At 42.4% G+C, this 24,836-nt stretch overlaps 1 protein-coding gene across 1 annotated transcript in view; it reads left to right on the top strand.

The window, feature by feature from the left end:
• The first annotated feature begins 23,907 nt into the window (after positions 1-23,907).
• Positions 23,908-24,836, top strand: part of WIPI2 (WD repeat domain, phosphoinositide interacting 2) — a 95,677-nt gene continuing 94,748 nt past the window's right edge. Inside the window, exon 1 of the mRNA XM_053694525.1 lies at positions 23,908-24,095. Within this exon, the coding sequence (XP_053550500.1) occupies positions 24,022-24,095 (74 nt within the window). The 5' untranslated portion in view covers positions 23,908-24,021. The remainder of the gene's footprint in view (positions 24,096-24,836) is intronic.

Below are 24,836 nucleotides of genomic sequence, written 5' to 3' on the forward strand. Positions count from 1 at the left end.
TAGGAGAGGGGTAGTGAGGAGTGATTATGGGGGGAGTTAGGAGAGGGACAGTGAGGGGTGATTATGGGGGGAGTTAGGAGAGGGACAGTGAGGGGTTATTATGGGGGGGAGTTAGGAGAGGGACAGTGAGGGTGATTATAGGAGAGGGACAGTGAGGGGTGATTATAGGAGAGGGATAGTGAGGGGTGATTATAGGAGAGGGATAGTGAGAGGTGATTATAGGAGAGGGATAGTGAGGGGGATTATAGGAGAGGGATAGTGAGGGTGATTATGGGGGGAGTTAGGAGAGGGATAGTGAGGGTTGATTATGGGGGAGTTAGGAGAGGGATAGTGAGGGGTGATTATAGGGGAGTTAGGAGAGGGATAGTGAGGGGTGATTATGGGGTAGTTAGGAAAGGGATAGTGAGGGGTGATTATGGGGGGAGTTAGGAGAGGGATAGTGAGGGTGATTATGGGGGGAGTTAGGAGAGGGATAGTGAGGGGTGATTATGGGCGGAGTTAGGAGAGGGACAGTGAGGGCTGAGTATGGGGGAGTTAGGAGAGGGATAGTGAGGGGTGATTATGGGGGAGTTAGGAGAGGGATAGTGAGGGGTGATTATGAGGGGAGTTAGGAGAGGGACAGTGAGGGGTGATTATGGGGGAGTTAGGAGAGGGATAGTGAGCGGTGATTATGGGGGAGTTAGGAGAGGGATAGTGAGGGGTGATTATGGGGCAGTTAGGAGAGGGACAGTGAGGGGTGATTATAAGAGAGGGATGGTGAGGGGTGATTATAAGAGAGGGACAGTGAGGGGTGATTATGGGGGAGTTAGGAGAGGAATAGTGAGGGTGATTATGGGGGAGTTAGGAGAGGGAAAGTGAGCGTGATTATGGGGGAGTTAGGAGAGGGACAGTGAGGGTGATTATGGGGGAGTTAGGAGAGGGATAGTGAGGGGTGATTATGGGGAGAGTTAGGAGAGGGATAGTTAGGGGTGATTATGGGAGAAGTTAGGAGAGGGAAAGTGAGGGGTGATTATGGGGGAGTTAGGAGAGGGAAAGTGATGGGTGATTATGGGGGGAGTTAGGAGAGGGATAGTTAGGGGTGATTATGGGGGGAGTTAGGAGAGGGATAGTGAGGGGTGATTATGGGGGGAGTTAGGAGAGGGACATTGAGGGGTGATTATGGGGGAGTTAGGAGAGGGATAGTGAGGGGTGATTATGGGGGAGTTAGGAGAGGGACAGTGAGGGGTGATTATGGGGGGAGTTAGGAGAGGGACAGTGAGGGGTAATTATGGGGGGAGTTAGAAGAGGGATAGTGAGGGGTGATTATGGGGGAGTTAGGAGAGGGACAGTGAGGGGTGATTATGGAGGGAGTTAGGAGAGGGATAGTGAGGGGTGAATATGGGGGCATTAGGAGAGGGATAGTGAGAGGTGATTATGGGGGGAGTTAGGAGAGGGATAGTGAGGGGTGATTATGGGGGAGTAAGGAGAGGGATAGTGAGGGGTGATTATGGGGGAGTTAGGAGAGGGATAGTGAGGGGTGATTATGGGGGGAGTTAGGAGAGGGACATTGAGGGGTGATTATGGGGGAGTTAGGAGAGGAACAGTGAGGGGTGATTATGGGGGAGTTAGGAGAGGGACAGTGAGGGGTGATTATGGGGGGAGTTAGGAGAGGGACAGTGAGAGGTGATTATCGGTGGAGTTAGGAGAGGGCGTGCGCATTGGGCAGTTAGGAGAGGGACAGTGAGGGGTGATTATGAAGAGTTAGGAGAGGGACAGTTAGAGGATTATTATGGGGGGAGTTAGGAGAGGGACAGTGAGGGGTGATTATGGGGAGATAGGAGAGGGGTAGTGAGGAGTGATTATGGGGGGAGTTAGGAGAGGGACAGTGAGGGGTGATTATGGGGGGAGTTAGGAGAGGGACAGTGAGGGGTTATTATGGGGGGAGTTAGGAGAGGGATAGTGAGAGGTGATTATGGGGGAGTTAGGAGAGGGATAGTGAGGGGTGATTATGGGGGAGTTGGGAGAAGGACAGTGAGGGGTGATTATGGGGGGAGTTAGGAGAGGTATAGTGAGGGGTGATTTTGGGGGGAGTTAGGAGAGGGACAGTGAGGGGTGATTATGGGGGGAGATAAGAGAGGGACAGTGAGGGGTGATTATGGGGGGAGTTAGGAGAGGGATAGTGAGGGATGATTATGGGGGTAGTTAGGAGAGGGATAGTGAGGGGTGATTATGCGGGGAGTTAGGAGAGGGACAGTGAGGGGTGATTATGGGGGGAGTTAGGAGAGGGACAGTGAGGGGTGATTATGGGGGGAGTTAGGAGAGGGATATTGAGGGGTGATTATGGGGCAGTTAGGAGAGGGATAGTGAGGGGTGATTATGGGTGGAGTTAGGAGAGGGACAGTGAGGGGTGATTATGGGGAGTTAGGAGAGGGATAGTGAGGGGTGATTATGGGGGAGTTAGGAGAGGGATAGTGAGGGGTGATTATGGGGGAGTTAGGAGAGGGACAGTGAGGGGTGATTATGGGGGAATTAGGAGAGGGACAGTGAGGGGTGATTATGGGGGGAGTTAGGAGAGGGATAGTGAGGGATGATTATGGGGGTAGTTAGGAGAGGGATAGTGAGGGGTGATTATGCGGGTAGTTAGGAGAGGGATAGTGAGGGGTGATTATGCGGGGAGTTAGGAGAGGGACAGTGAGGGGTGATTATGGGGGGAGTTAGGAGAGGGACAGTGAGGGGTGATTATGGGGGGAGTTAGGAGAGGGACATTGAGGGGTGATTATGGGGGAGTTAGGAGAGGGACAGTGAGGGGTGATTATGGAGGGAGTTAGGAGAGGGATAGTGAGGGATGATTATTGGGGAGTTAGGAGAGGGACAGTGAGGGGTGATTATGGGGGGAGTTAGGAGAGGGACAGTGAGGGGTTATTATGGGGGGGAGTTAGGAGAGGGATAGTGAGAGGTGATTATGGGGGAGTTAGGAGAGGGATAGTGAGGGGTGATTATGGGGGAGTTGGGAGAAGGACAGTGAGGGGTGATTATGGGGGGAGTTAGGAGAAGTATAGTGAGGGGTGATTTTGGGGGGAGTTAGGAGAGGGACAGTGAGGGGTGATTATGGGGGGAGTTAGGAGAGGGACAGTGAGGAGTGATTATGGGGGGAGTTAGGAGAGGGATATTGAGGGGTGATTATGGGGCAGTTAGGAGAGGGATAGTGAGGGGTGATTATGGGGGGAGTTAGGAGAGGGACAGTGAGGGGTGATTATGGGGAGTTAGGAGAGGGATAGTGAGGGGTGACAGTGAGGGGTGATTATGGGGGAATTAGGAGAGGGACAGTGAGGGGTGATTAAGGGGGCAGTTAGGAGAGGGATAGTGAGGAGTGATTATGGGGGAGTTAGGAGAGGGACAGTGAGGGGTGATTATGGGGGAGTTAGGAGAGGGACAGTGAGAGGTGATTATGGGGGAGTTAGGAGAGGGTTAGTGAGGGGTGATTATGGGGGGAGTTAGGAGAGGGACAGTGAGGGGTGATTATGGGGGAGTTAGGAGGGACAGTAAGAGGTGATTATGGGGGGAGTTAGGAGAGGGACATTGAGGGGTGATTATGGGTGAGTTAGGAGAGGGACAGTGAGAGGTGATTATGGGGGAGTTAGGAGAGGGACAGTGAGGGGTGATTATGGAGGGAGTTAGGAGAGGGATAGTGAGGGATGATTATTGGGGAGTTAGGAGAGGGACAGTGAGGGGTGATTATTGGGGGAGTTAGGAGAGGGACAGTGAGGGGTTATTATGGGGGGGAGTTAGGAGAGGGATAGTGAGAGGTGATTATGGGGGAGTTAGGAGAGTGATAGTGAGTGGTGATTATGGGGGAGTTGGGAGAAGGACAGTGAGGGGTGATTATGGGGGGAGTTAGGAGAGTTATAGTGAGGGGTGATTTTGGGGGGAGTTAGGAGAGGGACAGTGAGGGGTGATTATGGGGGGAGATAAGAGAGGGACAGTGAGGGGTGATTATGGGGGGATTTAGGAGAGGGATAGTGAGGGATGATTATGGGGGTAGTTAGGAGAGGGATAGTGAGGGGTGATTATGGGGGGAGTTAGGAGAGGGACAGTGAGGGGTGATTATGGGGGAGTTAGGAGAGGGACAGTGAGGGGTGATTATGGGGGGAGTTAGGAGAGGGATATTGAGGGGTGATTATGGGGCAGTTAGGAGAGGGATAGTGAGGGGTGATTATTGGGGGAGTTAGGAGAGGGATAGTGAGGGGTGATTATGGGGGAGTTGGGAGAAGGACAGTGAGGGGTGATTATGGGGGGAGTTAGGAGAAGTATAGTGAGGGGTGATTTTGGGGGGAGTTAGGAGAGGGACAGTGAGGGGTGATTATGGGGGGAGTTAGGAGAGGGACAGTGAGGAGTGATTATGGGGGGAGTTAGGAGAGGGATATTGAGGGGTGATTATGGGGCAGTTAGGAGAGGGATAGTGAGGGGTGATTATGGGGGGAGTTAGGAGAGGGACAGTGAGGGGTGATTATGGGGAGTTAGGAGAGGGATAGTGAGGGGTGACAGTGAGGGGTGATTATGGGGGAATTAGGAGAGGGACAGTGAGGGGTGATTAAGGGGGCAGTTAGGAGAGGGATAGTGAGGAGTGATTATGGGGGAGTTAGGAGAGGGACAGTGAGGGGTGATTATGGGGGAGTTAGGAGAGGGACAGTGAGAGGTGATTATGGGGGAGTTAGGAGAGGGTTAGTGAGGGGTGATTATGGGGGGAGTTAGGAGAGGGACAGTGAGGGGTGATTATGGGGGAGTTAGGAGGGACAGTAAGAGGTGATTATGGGGGGAGTTAGGAGAGGGACATTGAGGGGTGATTATGGGTGAGTTAGGAGAGGGACAGTGAGAGGTGATTATGGGGGAGTTAGGAGAGGGACAGTGAGGGGTGATTATGGAGGGAGTTAGGAGAGGGATAGTGAGGGATGATTATTGGGGAGTTAGGAGAGGGACAGTGAGGGGTGATTATTGGGGGAGTTAGGAGAGGGACAGTGAGGGGTTATTATGGGGGGAGTTAGGAGAGGGATAGTGAGAGGTGATTATGGGGGAGTTAGGAGAGTGATAGTGAGTGGTGATTATGGGGGAGTTGGGAGAAGGACAGTGAGGGGTGATTATGGGGGGAGTTAGGAGAGTTATAGTGAGGGGTGATTTTGGGGGGAGTTAGGAGAGGGACAGTGAGGGGTGATTATGGGGGGAGATAAGAGAGGGACAGTGAGGGGTGATTATGGGGGGATTTAGGAGAGGGATAGTGAGGGATGATTATGGGGGTAGTTAGGAGAGGGATAGTGAGGGGTGATTATGGGGGGAGTTAGGAGAGGGACAGTGAGGGGTGATTATGGGGGAGTTAGGAGAGGGACAGTGAGGGGTGATTATGGGGGGAGTTAGGAGAGGGATATTGAGGGGTGATTATGGGGCAGTTAGGAGAGGGATAGTGAGGGGTGATTATTGGGGGAGTTAGGAGAGGGACAGTGAGGGGTGATTATGGGGAGTTAGGAGAGGGATAGTGAGGGGTGATTATGGGGGGAGTTAGGAGAGGGATAGTGAAGGGTGATTATGGGGGAGTTAGGAGAGGGACAGTGAGGGGTGATTATGGGGGAATTAGGAGAGGGACAGTGAGGGGTGATTAAGTGGGCAGTTAGGAGAGGGATAGTGAGGAGTGATTATGGGGGAGTTAGGAGAGGGACAGTGAGGGGTGATTATGGGGGAGTTAGGAGAGGGACAGTGAGAGGTGATTATGGGGGAGTTAGGATAGGGTTAGTGAGGGGTGATTATGGGGGGAGTTAGGAGAGGGACAGTGAGGGGTGATTATGGGGGAGTTAGGAGGGACAGTGAGAGGTGATTATGGGGGGAGTTAGGAGAGGGATATTGAGGGGTGATTATGGGGCAGTTAGGAGAGGGATAGTGAGGGGTGATTATTGGGGGAGTTAGGAGAGGAACAGTGAGGGGTGATTATGGGGAGTTAGGAGAGGGATAGTGAGGGGTGATTATGGGGGGAGTTAGGAGAGGGATAGTGAGGGGTGATTATGGGGGAGTTAGGAGAGGGACAGTGAGGGGTGATTATGGGGGAATTAGGAGAGGGACAGTGAGGGGTGATTAAGGGGGCAGTTAGGAGAGAGATAGTGAGGAGTGATTATGGGGGAGTTAGGAGAGGGACAGTGAGGGGTGATTATGGGGGAGTTAGGAGAGGGACAGTGAGAGGTGATTATGGGGGAGTTAGGAGAGGGTTAGTGAGGGGTGATTATGGGGGGAGTTAGGAGAGGGACAGTGAGGGGTGATTATGGGGGAGTTAGGAGGGACAGTGAGAGGTGATTATGGGGGGAGTTAGGAGAGGGACATTGAGGGGTGATTATGGGTGAGTTAGGAGAGGGACAGTGAGAGGTGATTATGGGGGAGTTAGGAGAGGGACAGTGAGGGGTGATTATGGAGGGAGTTAGGAGAGGGATAGTGAGGGATGATTATGGGGGAGTTAGGAGAGGGACAGTGAGAGGTGATTATGGGGGAGTTAGGAGAGGGATAGATTAGTGAGGGGTGATAATGGGGGGAGTTGGGGGGATAGTGGGGTGATAATGGGGGGAGTTGGGGGATAGTGAGCGGTGATTATGGGGGGCTGGGAGAGTAATGCTAAAATTAGTTATCTATATGTGTAATATTTTAGAAGTTTCACCTGGTTCCTTCAATAGTTACATAGCCCCCAACTGTCCCGATTTTTGCGGGACAGTCCTGATTTTAGGGATCTGTCCCCCTGTCCTGGGTTGCTAGCCATCTGTCCCGATTTGCCCTAGGAATTTTAAAAAAAAACATTTTTTTTTTTTTTTTTAATTCTATTGGGCCCATACTCAGAAGCAGCTGGATTTGCTCTCACAGGGTTAGATACCTGTTAGATTCCCTGTGGAAAAGGAATGGTGTGTGGGTTAGCAGGAGTAAGAAGGCTGTATACACTCTGACCACGGGTAATGGTGACCTCTCTAACCTACCTCTGGTAGTGATGATGTCTAACCCCTGGTGATAATAGTAGCATGCCTTCAGTTTTATACAATGAGCAGTGCTAATACCAGGGTAACAAACAGTGGCAGCCGCAGACTGCCAGCTAATGTGCTTGCCAACCACAGGACCCCATACAATGAATTACAGATACCATATATGGTGTAGTGTGTGTGTATATCTGTATTCATAACTATGTGTGTGTATCTGTATGTATAAGTTTATGCTATGTAGTGTGTGTGTGTGTCTGAATGTATAAATGTGTTTCTGCATGTAGAAGTGTATGCTATGTAGTGTGTGTGTATCTGCATGTATAAGTCTATGCTGCATGTATAAGTGTATGCTATGTAAGGTGTGTGTAAGTTTATGTTATGTAGTGTGTGTGTGTATCTGCATGTGTAAGTGTATGCTATGTAGTGTATGTGTATCTGCATGTATAAGTTTATGCTATGTAGTGTGTGTATCTGCATGTATAAGTGTATGCTATTTAGTGTGTGTGTATCTGCATGTATAAGTGTATGCTATGTAGTGTGTGTGTGTATCTGCATGTATAAGTGTATGCTATGTAGTGTGTGTGAGTATCTGCATGTATAAGTGTATGCTATTTAGTGTGTGTGTATCTGCATGTATAAGTGTATGCTATGTAGTGTGTGTGTGTATCTGCATGTATAAGTTTATGCTATGTAGTGTGTGTGTGTATCTGCATGTATAAGTGTATGCTATGTAGTGTGTGTGTGTATCTGCATGTATAAGTGTATGCTATGTAGTGTGTGTGTATCTGCATGTGTAAGTGTATGCTATGTAGTGTGTGTGTATCTGCATGTGTAAGTGTATGCTATGTAGTGTGTGTGTATCTGCATGTATAAGTGTATGCTATGTAGTGTGTGTATATCTGCATTTATAAGTGTATGCTATGTAGTGTGTGTGTGTGTATCTGCAAGTATAAGTGTATGCTATGTAGTGTGTGTGTGTATCTGCATGTATAAGTTTATGCTATGTAGTGTGTGTGTGTGTATCTGCATGTATAAGTGTATGCTATGTAGTGTGTGTGTGTGTATCTGCATGTATAAGTGTATGCTATGTAGTGTGTGTGTGTATCTGCATGTGTAAGTGTATGCTATGTAATGTGTGTGTATCTGCATGTATAAGTGTATGCTATGTAGTGTGTGTATCTGCATGTATAAGTGTATGCTATGTAGTGTCTGTGTATCTGCATGTGTAAGTGTATGCTATGTAGTGTGTGTGTATCTGTATGTGTAAGTGTATACTATGTAGTGTGTGTGTATCTGCATGTATACGTGTATGCTATGTAGTGTGTGTGTATCTGCATGTATAAGCGTATGCTATGTAGTGTGTGTGTGTGTGTATCTGCATGTATAAGTGTATGCTATGTAATGTGTGTGTATCTGCATGTATAAGTGTATGCTATGTAGTGTGTGTGTGTGTATCTGCATGTATAAGTGTATGCTATGTAGTGTGTGTGTGTATCTGCATGTATAAGTTTATGCTATGTAGTGTGTGTGTGTGTATCTGCATGTATAAGTGTATGCTATGTAGTGTGTGTGTGTATCTGCATGTATAAGTGTATGCTATGTAGTGTGTGTGTGTATCTGCATGTGTAAGTGTATGCTATGTAATGTGTGTGTATCTGCATGTATAAGTGTATGCTATGTAGTGTGTGTATCTGCATGTATAAGTGTATGCTATGTAGTGTCTGTGTATCTGCATGTGTAAGTGTATGCTATGTAGTGTGTGTGTATCTGCATGTGTAAGTATATACTATGTAGTGTGTGTGTATCTGCATGTATACGTGTATGCTATGTAGTGTGTGTGTATCTGCATGTATAAGCGTTTGCTATGTAGTGTGTGTGTGTGTGTATCTGCATGTATAAGTGTATGCTTTGTAATGTGTGTGTATCTGCATGTATAAGTGTATGCTATGTAGTGTGTGTATCTGCATGTATAAGTGTATGCTATGTAGTGTCTGTGTATCTGCATGTGTAAGTGTATGCTATGTATTGTCTGTGTATCTGCATGTGTAAGTGTATGCTATGTAGTGTGTGTGTAGCTGCATGTATAAGTGTATTCTATGTAGTGTGTGTGTATCTGCATGTGTAAGTGTATGCTATGTAGTGTCTGTGTATCTGCATGTGTAAGTGTATGCTATGTAGTGTGTGTGTATCTGCATGTATAAGTGTATGCTATGTAGTGTGTGTGTATCTGCATGTGTAAGTGTATGCTATGTAGTGTGTGTGTATCTGCATGTATAAGTGTATGCTATGTAGTGTGTGTGTATCTGCATGTATAAGTGTATGCTATGTAGTGTGTGTGTATCTGCATGTATAAGTGTATGCTATGTAGTGTGTGTGTATCTGCATGTATAAGTGTATGCTATGTAGTGTGTGTGTGTGTATCTGCATGTATAAGTGTATGCTATGTAGTGTGTGTGTGTATCTGCATGTATAAGTGTATGCTATGTAGTGTGTGTGTGTATCTGCATGTGTAAGTGTATGCTATGTAATGTGTGTGTATCTGCATGTATAAGTGTATGCTATGTAGTGTGTGTATCTGCATGTATAAGTGTATGCTATGTAGTGTCTGTGTATCTGCATGTGTAAGTGTATGCTATGTAGTGTGTGTGTATCTGCATGTGTAAGTATATACTATGTAGTGTGTGTGTATCTGCATGTATACGTGTATGCTATGTAGTGTGTGTGTATCTGCATGTATAAGCGTATGCTATGTAGTGTGTGTGTGTGTGTATCTGCATGTATAAGTGTATGCTTTGTAATGTGTGTGTATCTGCATGTATAAGTGTATGCTATGTAGTGTGTGTATCTGCATGTATAAGTGTATGCTATGTAGTGTCTGTGTATCTGCATGTGTAAGTGTATGCTATGTATTGTCTGTGTATCTGCATGTGTAAGTGTATGCTATGTAGTGTGTGTGTAGCTGCATGTATAAGTGTATTCTATGTAGTGTGTGTGTATCTGCATGTGTAAGTGTATGCTATGTAGTGTCTGTGTATCTGCATGTGTAAGTGTATGCTATGTAGTGTGTGTGTATCTGCATGTATAAGTGTATGCTATGTAGTGTGTGTGTATCTGCATGTGTAAGTGTATGCTATGTAGTGTGTGTGTATCTGCATGTATAAGTGTATGCTATGTAGTGTGTGTGTATCTGCATGTATAAGTGTATGCTATGTAGTGTGTGTGTATCTGCATGTATAAGTGTATGCTATGTAGTGTGTGTGTATCTGCATGTATAAGTGTATGCTATGTAGTGTGTGTGTATCTGCATGTATAAGTGTATGCTATGTAGCGTGTGTGTGTATCTGCATGTGTAAGTGTATGCTATGTAGTGTGTGTGTATCTGCATGTGTAAGTGTATGCTATGTAGTGTGTGTGTATCTGCATGTATAAGTGTATGCTATGTAGTGTGTGTGTATCTGCATGTATAAGTGTATGCTATGTAGTGTGTGTGTATCTGCATGTATAAGTGTATGCTATGTAGTGTGTGTGTATCTGCATGTGTAAGTGTATGCTATGTAGTGTGTGTGTATCTGCATGTGTAAGTGTATGCTATGTAGTGTGTGTGTATCTGCATGTATAAGTGTATGCTATGTAGTGTGTGTGTATCTGCATGTATAAGTGTATGCTATGTAGTGTGTGTGTATCTGCATGTATAAGTGTATGCTATGTAGTGTGTGTGTATCTGCATGTATAAGTGTATGCTATGTAGTGTGTGTGTATCTGCATGTATAAGTGTATGCTATGTAGTGTGTGTGTATCTGCATGTGTAAGTGTATGCTATGTAGTGTGTGTGTATCTGCATGTATAAGTGTATGCTATGTAGTGTGTGTATCTGCATGTATAAGTGTATGCTATGTAGTGTGTGTGTATCTGCATGTGTAAGTGTATGCTATGTAGTGTGTGTGTATCTGCATGTATAAGTGTATGCTATGTAGTGTGTGTGTATCTGCATGTATAAGTGTATGCTATGTAGTGTGTGTGTATCTGCATGTATAAGTGTATGCTATGTAGTGTGTGTGTATCTGCATGTATAAGTGTATGCTATGTAGTGTGTGTGTATCTGCATGTATAAGTGTATGCTATGTAGTGTGTGTGTATCTGCATGTATAAGTGTATGCTATGTAGTGTGTGTGTATCTGCATGTGTAAGTGTATGCTATGTAGTGTGTGTGTATCTGCATGTATAAGTGTATGCTATGTAGTGTGTGTGTATCTGCATGTATAAGTGTATGCTATGTAGTGTGTGTGTATCTGCATGTATAAGTGTATGCTGTGTAGTGTGTGTGTATCTGCATGTATAAGTGTATGCTATGTAGTGTGTGTGTATCTGCATATATAAGTGTATGCTGTGTAGTGTGTGTGTATCTGCATGTATAAGTGTATGCTATGTAGTGTGTGTGTATCTGCATGTATAAGTGTATGCTATGTAGTGTGTGTGTATCTGCATGTATAAGTGTATGCTATGTAGTGTGTGTGTATCTGCATGTGTAAGTGTATGCTATGTAGTGTGTGTGTATCTGCATGTATAAGTGTATGCTATGTAGTGTGTGTGTGTATCTGCATGTATAAGTGTATGCTATGTAGTGTGTGTGTATCTGCATGTGTAAGTGTATACTATGTAGTGTGTGTGTATCTGCCTGTATAAGTGTATGCTATGTAGTGTGTGTGTATCTGCATGTGTAAGTGTATACTATGTAGTGTGTGTGTATCTGCCTGTATAAGTGTATGCTATGTAGTGTGTGTGTATCTGCATGTGTAAGTGTATACTATGTAGTGTGTTTGTATCTGCCTGTATAAGTGTATGGTATGTAGTGTGTGTGTATCTGCATGTATAAGTGTATGCTATGTGGTGTGTGTGTATCTGCATGTATAAGTGTATGCTATGTAGTGTGTGTGTATCTGCATGTATAAGTGTATGCTATGTAGTGTGTGTGTATCTGCATGTATAAGTGTATGCTATGTAGTGTGTGTGTATCTGCATGTATAAGTGTATGGCTATGTAGTGTGTGTGTATCTGCATGTATAAGTGTATGCTGTGTAGTGTGTGTGTATCTGCATGTATAAGTGTATGCTATGTAGTGTGTGTGTATCTGCATGTATAAGTGTATGCTATGTAGTGTGTGTGTATCTGCATGTATAAGTGTATGCTATGTAGTGTGTGTGTATCTGCATGTATAAGTGTATGCTATGTAGTGTGTGTGTATCTGCATGTATAAGTGTATGCTGTGTAGTGTGTGTGTATCTTCATGTATAAGTGTATGGTATGTAGTGTGTGTGTATCTGCATGTATAAGTGTATGCTGTGTAGTGTGTGTGTATCTGCAAGTATAAGTGTATGCTATGTAGTGTGTGTGTATCTGCATGTATAAGTGTATGGTATGTAGTGTGTGTGTATCTGCATGTATAAGTGTATGCTATGTAGTGTGTGTGTATCTGCATGTGTAAGTGTATGCTATGTAGTGTGTGTGTATCTGCATGTATAAGTGTATGCTATGTAGTGTGTGTGTATCTGCATGTATAAGTGTATGCTATATAGTGTGTGTGTATCTGCATGTGTAAGTGTATACTATGTAGTGTGTGTGTATCTGCCTGTATAAGTGTATGCTATGTAGTGTGTGTGTATCTGCATGTGTAAGTGTATACTATGTAGTGTGTGTGTATCTGCATGTATAAGTGTATGCTATGTAGTGTGTGTGTATCTGCATGTGTAAGTGTATACTATATAGTGTGTTTGTATCTGCCTGTATAAGTGTATGGTATGTAGTGTGTGTGTATCTGCATGTATAAGTGTATGCTATGTGGTGTGTGTGTATCTGCATGTATAAGTGTATGCTATGTAGTGTGTGTGTATCTGCATGTATAAGTGTATGCTGTGTAGTGTGTGTGTATCTGCATGTATAAGTGTATGCTATGTAGTGTGTGTGTATCTGCATGTATAAGTGTATGGTATGTAGTGTGTGTGTATCTGCATGTATAAGTGTATGCTATGTAGTGTGTGTGTATCTGCATGTATAACTGTATGCTATGTAGTGTGTGTGTATCTGCATGTATAAGTGTATGCTATGTAGTGTGTGTGTATCTGCATGTGTAAGTGTATTCTATGTAGTGTGTGTGTATCTGCATGTGTAAGTGTATACTATGTAGTGTGTGTGTATCTGCATGTATAAGTGTATGCTATGTAGTGTGTGTGTATCTGCATGTATAAGTGTATGCTATGTAGTGTGTATGCTATGTAGTGTGTGTGTATCTGCATGTATAAGTGTATGCTATGTAGTGTGTGTGTATCTGCATGTGTAAGTGTATGCTATGTAGTGTGTGTGTATCTGTATGTATAAGTGTGTGCTATGTAGTGTGTGTGTATCTGCATGTGTAAGTGTATGCTATGTAGTGTGTGTGTATCTGCATGTGTAAGTGTATGCTATGTAGTGTGTGTGTATCTGTATGTATAAGTGTATGCTATGTAGTGTGTGTGTATCTGCATGTGTAAGTGTATGCTATGTAGTGTGTGTGTATCTGTATGTATAAGTGTGTGCTATGTAGTGTGTGTGTATCTGTATGTATAAGTGTATGCTATGTAGTGTGTGTATCTGCATGTGTAAGTGTATGCTATGTAGTGTGTATCTGTATGTATAAGTGTGTGCTATGTAGTGTGTGTGTATCTGCATGTGTAAGTATATGCTATGTAGTGTGTGTATCTGCATGTATGTGTATGCTATGTAGTGTGTGTGTATCTGCATGTATAAGTGTATGCTATGTAGTGTGTGTGTATCTGCATGTGTAAGTGTATGCTATGTAGTGTGTGTGTATCTGCATGTATAAGTGTATGCTATGTAGTGTGTGTGTATCTGCATGTGTAAGTGTATGCTATGTAGTGTGTGTGTATCTGCATGTGTAAGCGTATGCTATGTAGTGTGTATCTGTATGTATAAGTGTGTGCTATGTAGTGTGTGTATCTGCATGTGTAAGTGTATGCTATGTAGTGTGTGTATCTGCATGTATAAGTGTATGCTATGTAGTGTCTGTGTATCTGCATGTATAAGTGTATGCTATGTAGTGTGTGTGTGTATCTGCATGTATAAGTGTATGCTATGTAGTGTGTGTGTATCTGTATGTATAAGTGTATGCTATGTAGTGTGTGTGTATCTGCATGTATAAGTGTATACTATGTAGTGTGTGTGTATCTGCATGTATAAGTGTATGCTATGTAGTGTGTGTGTATCTGCATGTGTAAGTGTATGCTATGTAGTGTGTGTGTATCTGCATGTATAAGTGTATGCTATGTAGTGTGTGTGTATCTGCATGTATAAGTGTATGCTATGTAGTGTGTGTGTATCTGCATGTATAAGTGTATGCTATGTAGTGTGTGTGTATCTGCATGTGTAAGTGTATGCCATGTAGTGTGTGTATCTGCATGTGTAAGTGTATGCTATGTAGTGTGTGTGTATCTGCATGTGTAAGTGTATGCTATGTAGTGTGTGTATCTGCATGTGTAAGTGTATGCTATGTAGTGTGTGTATCTGCATGTGTAAGTGTATGCTATGTAGTGTGTGTGTGTATCTGCATGTATAAGTGTATGCTATGTAGTGTGTGTATCTGCATGTATAAGTGTATACTATGTAGTGTGTGTGTATCTGCATGTATAAGTGTATGCTATGTAGTGTGTGTGTGTATCTGCATGTATAAGTGTATACTATGTAGTGTGTGTGTATCTGCATGTGTAAGTGTATGCTATGTAGTGTGTGTGTATCTGCATGTATAAGTGTATACTATGTAGTGTGTGTGTATCTGCATGTATACGTGTATACTATGTAGTGTCTGTGTATCTGACTGTATAAGTGCATGCTATGTAGTGTGTGTGTTTCTGTATGTATAAGTGTATGCTATGTAGTGTGTGTGTATCTGCATGTATAACTGTATGCTATGTAGTGTGTGTGTATCTGCATGTATAAGTGTATGCTATGTAGTGTGTGTGTATCTGCATGTGTAAGTGTATTCTATGTAGTGTGTGTGTATCTGCATGTGTAAGTGTATACTATGTAGTGTGTGTGTATCTGCATGTATAAGTGTATGCTATGTAGTGTGTATCTGCATGTGTAAGTGTTTGCTATGTAGTGTGTGTATCTTCATGTGTAAGTGTATGCTATGTAGTGTGTGTGTATCTGCATGTATAAGTGTATGCTATGTAGTGTGTGTGTATCTGCATGTATAAGTGTATGCTATGTAGTGTGTGTGTATCTGCATGTATAAGTGTATACTATGTAGTGTGTGTGTATCTGCATGTATTAGTGTATGCTATGTAGTGTGTGTGTATCTGCATGTATAAGTGTATGCTATGTAGTGTGTGTGTATCTGCATGTATAAGTGTATGCTATGTAGTGTGTGTATCTTCATGTGTAAGTGTATGCTATGTAGTGTGTGTATCTTCATGTGTAAGTGTATGCTATGTAGTGTGTGTATATCTGCATGTATAAATGTATGCTGTGTAGTGTGTGTGTGTTTGCATGTATAAGTGTATGCTATGTAGTGTGTGTGTATCTGCATGTGTAAGTGTATACTATGTAGTGTGTGTGTATCTGCATGTATAAGTGTATGCTATGTAGCGTGTGTGTATCTGCATGTGTAAGTATATGCTATGTAGTGTGTGTATCTGCATGTGTAAGTGTATGCTATGTAGTGTGTGTGTATCTGCATGTATAAGTGTATGCTATGTAGTGTGTGTGTATCTGCATGTGTAAGTGTATTCTATGTAGTGTGTGTGTATCTGCATGTGTAAGTGTATGCTATGTAGTGTGTGTATGTGCATGTGTAAGTGTATGCTATGTAGTGTGTGTGTATCTGCATGTATAAGTGTATGCTATGTAGTGTGTGTGTATCTGCATGTGTAAGTGTATGCTATGTAGTGTGTGTGTAGCTGCATGTGTAAGTGTATACTATGTAGTGTGTGTGTATCTGCATGTATAAGTGTATGCTATGTAGTGTGTGTGTATGTGCATGTGTAAGTGTATGCTATGTAGTGTGTGTGTATCTGCATGTATAAGTGTATGCTATGTAGTGTGTGTGTATCTGCATGTATAAGTGTATGCTATGTAGTGTGTGTGTATCTGCATGTATAAGTGTATGCTATGTAGCGTGTGTGTGTATCTGCATGTGTAAGTGTATGCTATGTAGTGTGTGTGTATCTGCATGTGTAAGTGTATGCTATGTAGTGTGTGTGTATCTGCATGTATAAGTGTATGCTATGTAGTGTGTGTGTATCTGCATGTGTAAGTGTATGCTATGTAGTGTGTGTGTATCTGCATGTGTAAGTGTATGCTATGTAGTGTGTGTGTATCTGCATGTATAAGTGTATGCTATGTAATGTGTGTGTATCTGCATGTATAAGTGTATGCTATGTAATGTGTGTGTATCTGCATGTGTAAGTGTATGCTATGTAGTGTGTGTGTATCTGAATGTGTAAGTGTATACTATGTAGTGTGTGTGTATCTGCATGTATAAGTGTATGCTATGTAGTGTGTATCTGCATGTGTAAGTGTATGCTATGTAGTGTGTGTATCTTCATGTGTAAGTGTATGCTATGTAGTGTGTGTGTATCTGCATGTATAAGTGTATGCTATGTAGTGTGTGTGTATCTGCATGTATAAGTGTATGCTATGTAGTGTGTGTGTATCTGCATGTGTAAGTGTATGCTATGTAGTGTGTGTGTATCTGCATGTATAAGTGTATGCTATGTAATGTGTGTGTATCTGCATGTGTAAGTGTATGCTATGTAGTGTGTGTATCTGCATGTGTAAGTGTATGCTATGTAGTGTGTGTGTGTATCTGCATGTATAAGTGTATGCTATGTAGTGTGTGTGTATCTGCATGTATAAGTGTATGCTATGTAATGTGTGTGTATCTGCATGTGTAAGTGTATGCTATGTAGTGTGTGTATCTGCATGTGTAAGTGTATGCTATGTAGTGTGTGTGTGTATCTGCATGTATAAGTGTATGCTATGTAGTGTGTGTGTATCTGCATGTATAAGTGAATGCTATGTAATGTGTGTGTATCTGCATGTATAAGTGTATGCTATGTAGTGTCTGTGTATCTGCATGTGTAAGTGTATGCTATGTAGTGTGTGTATCTGCATGTATAAGTGTATGCTATGTAGTGTGTATCTGCATGTGTAAGTGTATGCTATGTAGTGTGTGTATCTTCATGTGTAAGTGTATGCTATGTAGTGTGTGTGTATCTGCATGTGTAAGTGTATGCTATGTAGTGTGTGTGTATCTGCATGTGTAAGTGTATGCTATGTAGTGTGTATCTGTATGTATAAGTGTGTGCTATGTAGTGTGTGTATCTGCATGTGTAAGTGTATGCTATGTAGTGTGTGTATCTGCATGTATAAGTGTATGCTATGTAGTGTCTGTGTATCTGCATGTATAAGTGTATGCTATGTAGTGTGTGTGTGTGTATCTGCATGTATAAGTGTATGCTATGTAGTGTGTGTGTATCTGTATGTATAAGTGTATGCTATGTAGTGTGTGTGTATCTGCATGTATAAGTGTATACTATGTAGTGTGTGTGTATCTGCATGTATAAGTGTATGCTATGTAGTGTGTGTGTATCTGCATGTGTAAGTGTATGCTATGTAGTGTGTGTGTATCTGCATGTATAAGTGTATGCTATGTAGTGTGTGTGTATCTGCATGTATAAGTGTATGCTATGTAGTGTGTGTGTATCTGCATGTATAAGTGTATGCTATGTAGTGTGTGTGTATCTGCATGTATAAGTGTATGCTATGTAGTGTGTGTGTATCTGCATGTATAAGTGTATGCTATGTAGTGTGTGTGTATCTGCATGTGTAAGTGTATGCCATGTAGTGTGTGTATCTGCATGTGTAAGTGTATGCTATGTAGTGTGTGTATCTGCATGTGTAAGTGTATGCTATGTAGTGTGTGTATCTGCATGTGTAAGTGTATGCTATGTAGTGTGTGTATCTGCATGTGTAAGTGTATGCTATGTAGTGTGTGTGTGTATCTGCATGTATAAGTGTATGCTATGTAGTGTGTGTATCTGCATGTATAAGTGTATACTATGTAGTGTGTGTGTATCTGCATGTATAAGTGTATGCTATGTAGTGTGTGTGTGTATCTGCATGTATAAGTGTATACTATGTAGTGTGTGTGTATCTGCATGTGTAAGTGTATGCTATGTAGTGTGTGTGTATCTGCATGTATAAGTGTATGCTATGTAGTGTGTGTGTATCTGCATGTATACGTGTATACTATGTAGTGTCTGTGTATCTGACTGTATAAGTGCATGCTATGTAGTGTGTGTGTTTCTGTATGTATAAGTGTATGCTATGTAGTGTGTGTGTATCTGCATGTATAACTGTATGCTATGTAGTGTGTGTGTATCTGCATGTATAAGTGTATGCTATGTAGTGTGTGTGTATCTGCATGTATAAGTGTATGCTATGTAGTGTGTGTGTATCTGCATGTGTAAGTGTATGCTATGTAGTGTGTGTGTATCTGCATGTATAAGTGTATGCTATGTAATGTGTGTGTATCTGCATGTGTAAGTGTATGCTATGTAGTGTGTGTATCTGCATGTGTAAGTGTATGCTATGTAGTGTGTGTGTGTATCTGCATGTATAAGTGTATGCTATGTAGTGTGTGTGTATCTGCATGTATAAGTGTATGCTATGTAATGTGTGTGTATCTGCATGTGTAAGTGTATGCTATGTAGTGTGTGTATCTGCATGTGTAAGTGTATGCTATGTAGTGTGTGTGTGTATCTGCATGTATAAGTGTATGCTATGTAGTGTGTGTGTATCTGCATGTATAAGTGAATGCTATGTAATGTGTGTGTATCTGCATGTATAAGTGTATGCTATGTAGTGTCTGTGTATCTGCATGTGTAAGTGTATGCTATGTAGTGTGTGTATCTGCATGTATAAGTGTATGCTATGTAGTGTGTATCTGCATGTGTAAGTGTATGCTATGTAGTGTGTGTATCTTCATGTGTAAGTGTATGCTATGTAGTGTGTGTGTATCTGCATGTGTAAGTGTATGCTATGTAGTGTGTGTGTATCTGCATGTGTAAGTGTATGCTATGTAGTGTGTATCTGTATGTATAAGTGTGTGCTATGTAGTGTGTGTATCTGCATGTGTAAGTGTATGCTATGTAGTGTGTGTATCTGCATGTATAAGTGTATGCTATGTAGTGTCTGTGTATCTGCATGTATAAGTGTATGCTATGTAGTGTGTGTGTGTGTATCTGCATGTATAAGTGTATGCTATGTAGTGTGTGTGTATCTGTATGTATAAGTGTATGCTATGTAGTGTGTGTGTATCTGCATGTATAAGTGTATACTATGTAGTGTGTGTGTATCTGCATGTATAAGTGTATGCTATGTAGTGTGTGTGTATCTGCATGTGTAAGTGTATGCTATGTAGTGTGTGTGTATCTGCATGTATAAGTGTATGCTATGTAGTGTGTGTGTATCTGCATGTATAAGTGTATGCTATGTAGTGTGTGTGTATCTGCATGTATAAGTGTATGCTATGTAGTGTGTGTGTATCTGCATGTATAAGTGTATGCTATGTAGTGTGTGTGTATCTGCATGTATAAGTGTATGCTATGTAGTGTGTGTGTATCTGCATGTATAAGTGTATGCTATGTAGTGTGTGTGTATCTGCATGTGTAAGTGTATGCCATGTAGTGTGTGTATCTGCATGTGTAAGTGTATGCTATGTAGTGTGTGTATCTGCATGTGTAAGTGTATGCTATGTAGTGTGTGTATCTGCATGTGTAAGTGTATGCTATGTAGTGTGTGTATCTGCATGTGTAAGTGTATGCTATGTAGTGTGTGTGTGTATCTGCATGTATAAGTGTATGCTATGTAGTGTGTGTATCTGCATGTATAAGTGTATACTATGTAGTGTGTGTGTATCTGCATGTATAAGTGTATGCTATGTAGTGTGTGTGTGTATCTGCATGTATAAGTGTATACTATGTAGTGTGTGTGTATCTGCATGTGTAAGTGTATGCTATGTAGTGTGTGTGTATCTGCATGTATAAGTGTATGCTATGTAGTGTGTGTGTATCTGCATGTATACGTGTATACTATGTAGTGTCTGTGTATCTGACTGTATAAGTGCATGCTATGTAGTGTGTGTGTTTCTGTATGTATAAGTGTATGCTATGTAGTGTGTGTGTATCTGCATGTATAACTGTATGCTATGTAGTGTGTGTGTATCTGCATGTATTAGTGTATGCTATGTAGTGTGTGTGTATCTGCATGTGTAAGTGTATTCTATGTAGTGTGTGTGTATCTGCATGTGTAAGTGTATACTATGTAGTGTGTGTGTATCTGCATGTATAAGTGTATGCTATGTAGTGTGTATCTGCATGTGTAAGTGTATGCTATGTAGTGTGTGTGTATCTGCATGTATAAGTGTATGCTATGTAGTGTGTGTGTATCTGCATGTATAAGTGTATGCTATGTAGTGTGTGTGTATCTGCATGTATAAGTGTATACTATGTAGTGTGTGTGTATCTGCATGTATAAGTGTATGCTATGTAGTGTGTGTGTATCTGCATGTATAAGTGTATGCTATGTAGTGTGTGTGTATCTGCATGTATAAGTGTATGCTATGTAGTGTGTGTATCTTCATGTGTAAGTGTATGCTATGTAGTGTGTGTATCTTCATGTGTAAGTGTATGCTATGTAGTGTGTGTATATCTGCATGTATAAATGTATGCTGTGTAGTGTGTGTGTGTTTGCATGTATAAGTGTATGCTATGTAGTGTGTGTGTATCTGCATGTGTAAGTGTATACTATGTAGTGTGTGTGTATCTGCATGTATAAGTGTATGCTATGTAGCGTGTGTGTATCTGCATGTGTAAGTGTATGCTATGTAGTGTGTGTATCTGCATGTGTAAGTGTATGCTATGTAGTGTGTGTGTATCTGCATGTATAAGTGTATGCTATGTAGTGTGTGTGTATCTGCATGTGTAAGTGTATTCTATGTAGTGTGTGTGTATCTGCATGTGTAAGTGTATGCTATGTAGTGTGTGTATGTGCATGTGTAAGTGTATGCTATGTAGTGTGTGTGTATCTGCATGTATAAGTGTATGCTATGTAGTGTGTGTGTATCTGCATGTGTAAGTGTATGCTATGTAGTGTGTGTGTAGCTGCATGTGTAAGTGTATACTATGTAGTGTGTGTGTATCTGCATGTATAAGTGTATGCTATGTAGTGTGTGTGTATGTGCATGTGTAAGTGTATGCTATGTAGTGTGTGTGTATCTGCATGTATAAGTGTATGCTATGTAGTGTGTGTGTATCTGCATGTATAAGTGTATGCTATGTAGTGTGTGTGTATCTGCATGTATAAGTGTATGCTATGTAGCGTGTGTGTGTATCTGCATGTGTAAGTGTATGCTATGTAGTGTGTGTGTATCTGCATGTGTAAGTGTATGCTATGTAGTGTGTGTGTATCTGCATGTATAAGTGTATGCTATGTAGTGTGTGTGTATCTGCATGTGTAAGTGTATGCTATGTAGTGTGTGTGTATCTGCATGTGTAAGTGTATGCTATGTAGTGTGTGTGTATCTGCATGTATAAGTGTATGCTATGTAATGTGTGTGTATCTGCATGTATAAGTGTATGCTATGTAATGTGTGTGTATCTGCATGTGTAAGTGTATGCTATGTAGTGTGTGTGTATCTGAATGTGTAAGTGTATACTATGTAGTGTGTGAGTATCTGCATGTATAAGTGTATGCTATGTAGTGTGTATCTGCATGTGTAAGTGTATGCTATGTAGTGTGTGTATCTTCATGTGTAAGTGTATGCTATGTAGTGTGTGTGTATCTGCATGTATAAGTGTATGCTATGTAGTGTGTGTGTATCTGCATGTATAAGTGTATGCTATGTAGTGTGTGTGTATCTGCATGTGTAAGTGTATGCTATGTAGTGTGTGTGTATCTGCATGTATAAGTGTATGCTATGTAATGTGTGTGTATCTGCATGTGTAAGTGTATGCTATGTAGTGTGTGTATCTGCATGTGTAAGTGTATGCTATGTAGTGTGTGTGTGTATCTGCATGTATAAGTGTATGCTATGTAGTGTGTGTGTATCTGCATGTATAAGTGTATGCTATGTAATGTGTGTGTATCTGCATGTGTAAGTGTATGCTATGTAGTGTGTGTATCTGCATGTGTAAGTGTATGCTATGTAGTGTGTGTGTGTATCTGCATGTATAAGTGTATGCTATGTAGTGTGTGTGTATCTGCATGTATAAGTGAATGCTATGTAATGTGTGTGTATCTGCATGTATAAGTGTATGCTATGTAGTGTCTGTGTATCTGCATGTGTAAGTGTATGCTATGTAGTGTGTGTATCTGCATGTATAAGTGTATGCTATGTAGTGTGTATCTGCATGTGTAAGTGTATGCTATGTAGTGTGTGTATCTTCATGTGTAAGTGTATGCTATGTAGTGTGTGTGTATCTGCATGTATAAGTGTATGCTATGTAGTGTGTGTGTATCTGCATGTATGAGTGTATGCTATGTAGTGTGTGTGTATCTGCATGTATAAGTGTATGCTATGTAGTGTGTGTGTATCTGCATGTGTAAGTGTATGCTATGTTGTGTGTGTGTATCTGCATGTATAAGTGTATGCTATGTAGTGTGTGTGTATCTGCATGTATAAGTGTATACTATGTAGTGTGTGTGTATCTGCATGTATAAGTGTATGCTATGTAGTGTGTGTGTATCTGCATGTATAAGTGTATGCTATGTAGTGTGTGTGTATCTGCATGTGTAAGTGTATGCTATGTAATGTGTGCGTATCTGCATGTGTAAGTGTATACTATGTAGTGTGTGTGTATCTGCATGTGTAAGTGTATACTATGTAGTGTGTGTGTATCTGCATGTGTAAGTGTATGCTATGTAGTGTGTGTGTATCTGCATGTGTAAGTGTATACTATGTAGTGTGTGTGTATCTGCATGTGTAAGTGTATGCTATGTAGTGTGTGTGTATCTGAATGTGTAAGTGTATGCTATGTAGTGTGTGTGTATCTGAATGTGTAAGTGTATGCTATGTAGTGTGTGTGTATCTGCATGTGTAAGTGTATGCTATGTAGTGTGTGTGTATCTGCATGTGTAAGTGTATGCTATGTAGTGTGTGTGTATCTGCATGTGTAAGTGTATGCTGTGTAGTGTGTGTGTATCTGCATGTATAAGTGTATGCTATGTAGTGTGTGTGTATCTGAATGTGTAAGTGTATACTATGTAGTGTGCTACTGTGCATGTTTGCTGACTTTAAAGGCCAGAATCTAGAATATTATTGGGGAATGCAGAGAGCAGTTTTAAAGAATTTAATATTAAATATCCAATTAAGATAAAAATATTTAGCAATGTCTTTGCAAAGGATAATTAAATACAGAGCTCACATAGCCATACCAGTGGTTTGAGCTTGTGTTTGATTTGCTGCCTAAGGGTATTAAAATATATGACTTTATTTAGAATTTTATTTATATTACTTTGGTCTTATGATTTTTTAAGCCCCGCCCACCACATTTCAATTTTGTTGCCGCAGGGGTCCCTCTTTTGAATTTTGAAATGTTGGGGAGGTATGTAGTTATTATACAGAGCACATGCATAAGAGACATTTGGGTCTCTATGCTGCACAATGCGCATGCGTCCTTGACAGGGACGCGTAGCGTCACGCACAGTGAGACTGCGAATGAGGAGAATGCGCGTGCGTAGTAAGTAGCTTGCTTCTAACGTTGACTTCGGCTATGCGCATGCGTCATATTGTGACAGGAAGAAGTGCACATTGAGTAGAGGAACGCGCATGTGCAAGAGCTGACCTAGTGCCGCTGGGCGTGCGCATTGGACTTGGTTTGTTTGGTAACGCATGCGTATTTGTTAGCACAGGTCAGGTCTGTAAACAAGACGGGATGCGGCGGCTACACTGGGCCCGGAACCGCTGACGGAACCGGACTCCAACGGAGATATGAACCTGGCCAGTCAGAGCGGGGAGGCCGGGGCTGCCCAGCTGCTGTTTGCTAACTTCAATCAGGACAATACGTGAGTGAAATAATTCGATATAGTGAAGCTGTGTATAAGACACAAAGAGGTCCTGATACTGGTGACACTGTGTGTGTGTGACAGAGGTGCCCTGGTACTGTGTGTGTGTGACAGAGGTGCCCTGGTACTGTGTGTGTGTGACAGAGGGGCCTTGATACCTGTGACACTGTGTGTGTGACAGAGGGGCCCTGGTACTGTGTGTGTGTGACAGAGGTGCCCTGGTACTGTGTGTGTGTGACAGAGGTGCCCTGGTACTGTGTGTGTGTGACAGAGGTGCCCTGGTACTGTGTGTGTGTGACAGAGGTGCCCTGGTACTGTGTGTGTGTGACAGAGGGGCCCTGGTACTGTGTGTGTGTGACAGAGGTGCCCTGGTACTGTGTGTGTGTGACAGAGGTGCCCTGGTACTGTGTGTGTGTGACAGAGGTGCCCTGGTACTGTGTGTGTGTGTGACAGAGGGGCCTTGATACCTGTGACACTGTGTGTGTGACAGAGGTGCCCTGGTACTGTGTGTGTGTGACAGAGGGTCCTTGATACCTGTGACACTGTGTGTGTGACAGAGGTGCCCTGGTACTGTGTGTGTGTGACAGAGGGGCCCTGATACCTGTGACACTGTGTGTGTGACAGAGGGGCCCTGGTACTGTGTGTGTGTGACAGAGGTGCCCTGGTACTGTGTGTGTGTGACAGAGGTGCCCTGGTACTGTGTGTGTGTGACAGAGGTGCCCTGGTACTGTGTGTGTGTGA

Source organism: Bombina bombina, chromosome 11 (genome assembly GCF_027579735.1).
Source record: "Bombina bombina isolate aBomBom1 chromosome 11, aBomBom1.pri, whole genome shotgun sequence".
NCBI classification, from domain to species: domain Eukaryota; kingdom Metazoa; phylum Chordata; class Amphibia; order Anura; family Bombinatoridae; genus Bombina; species Bombina bombina.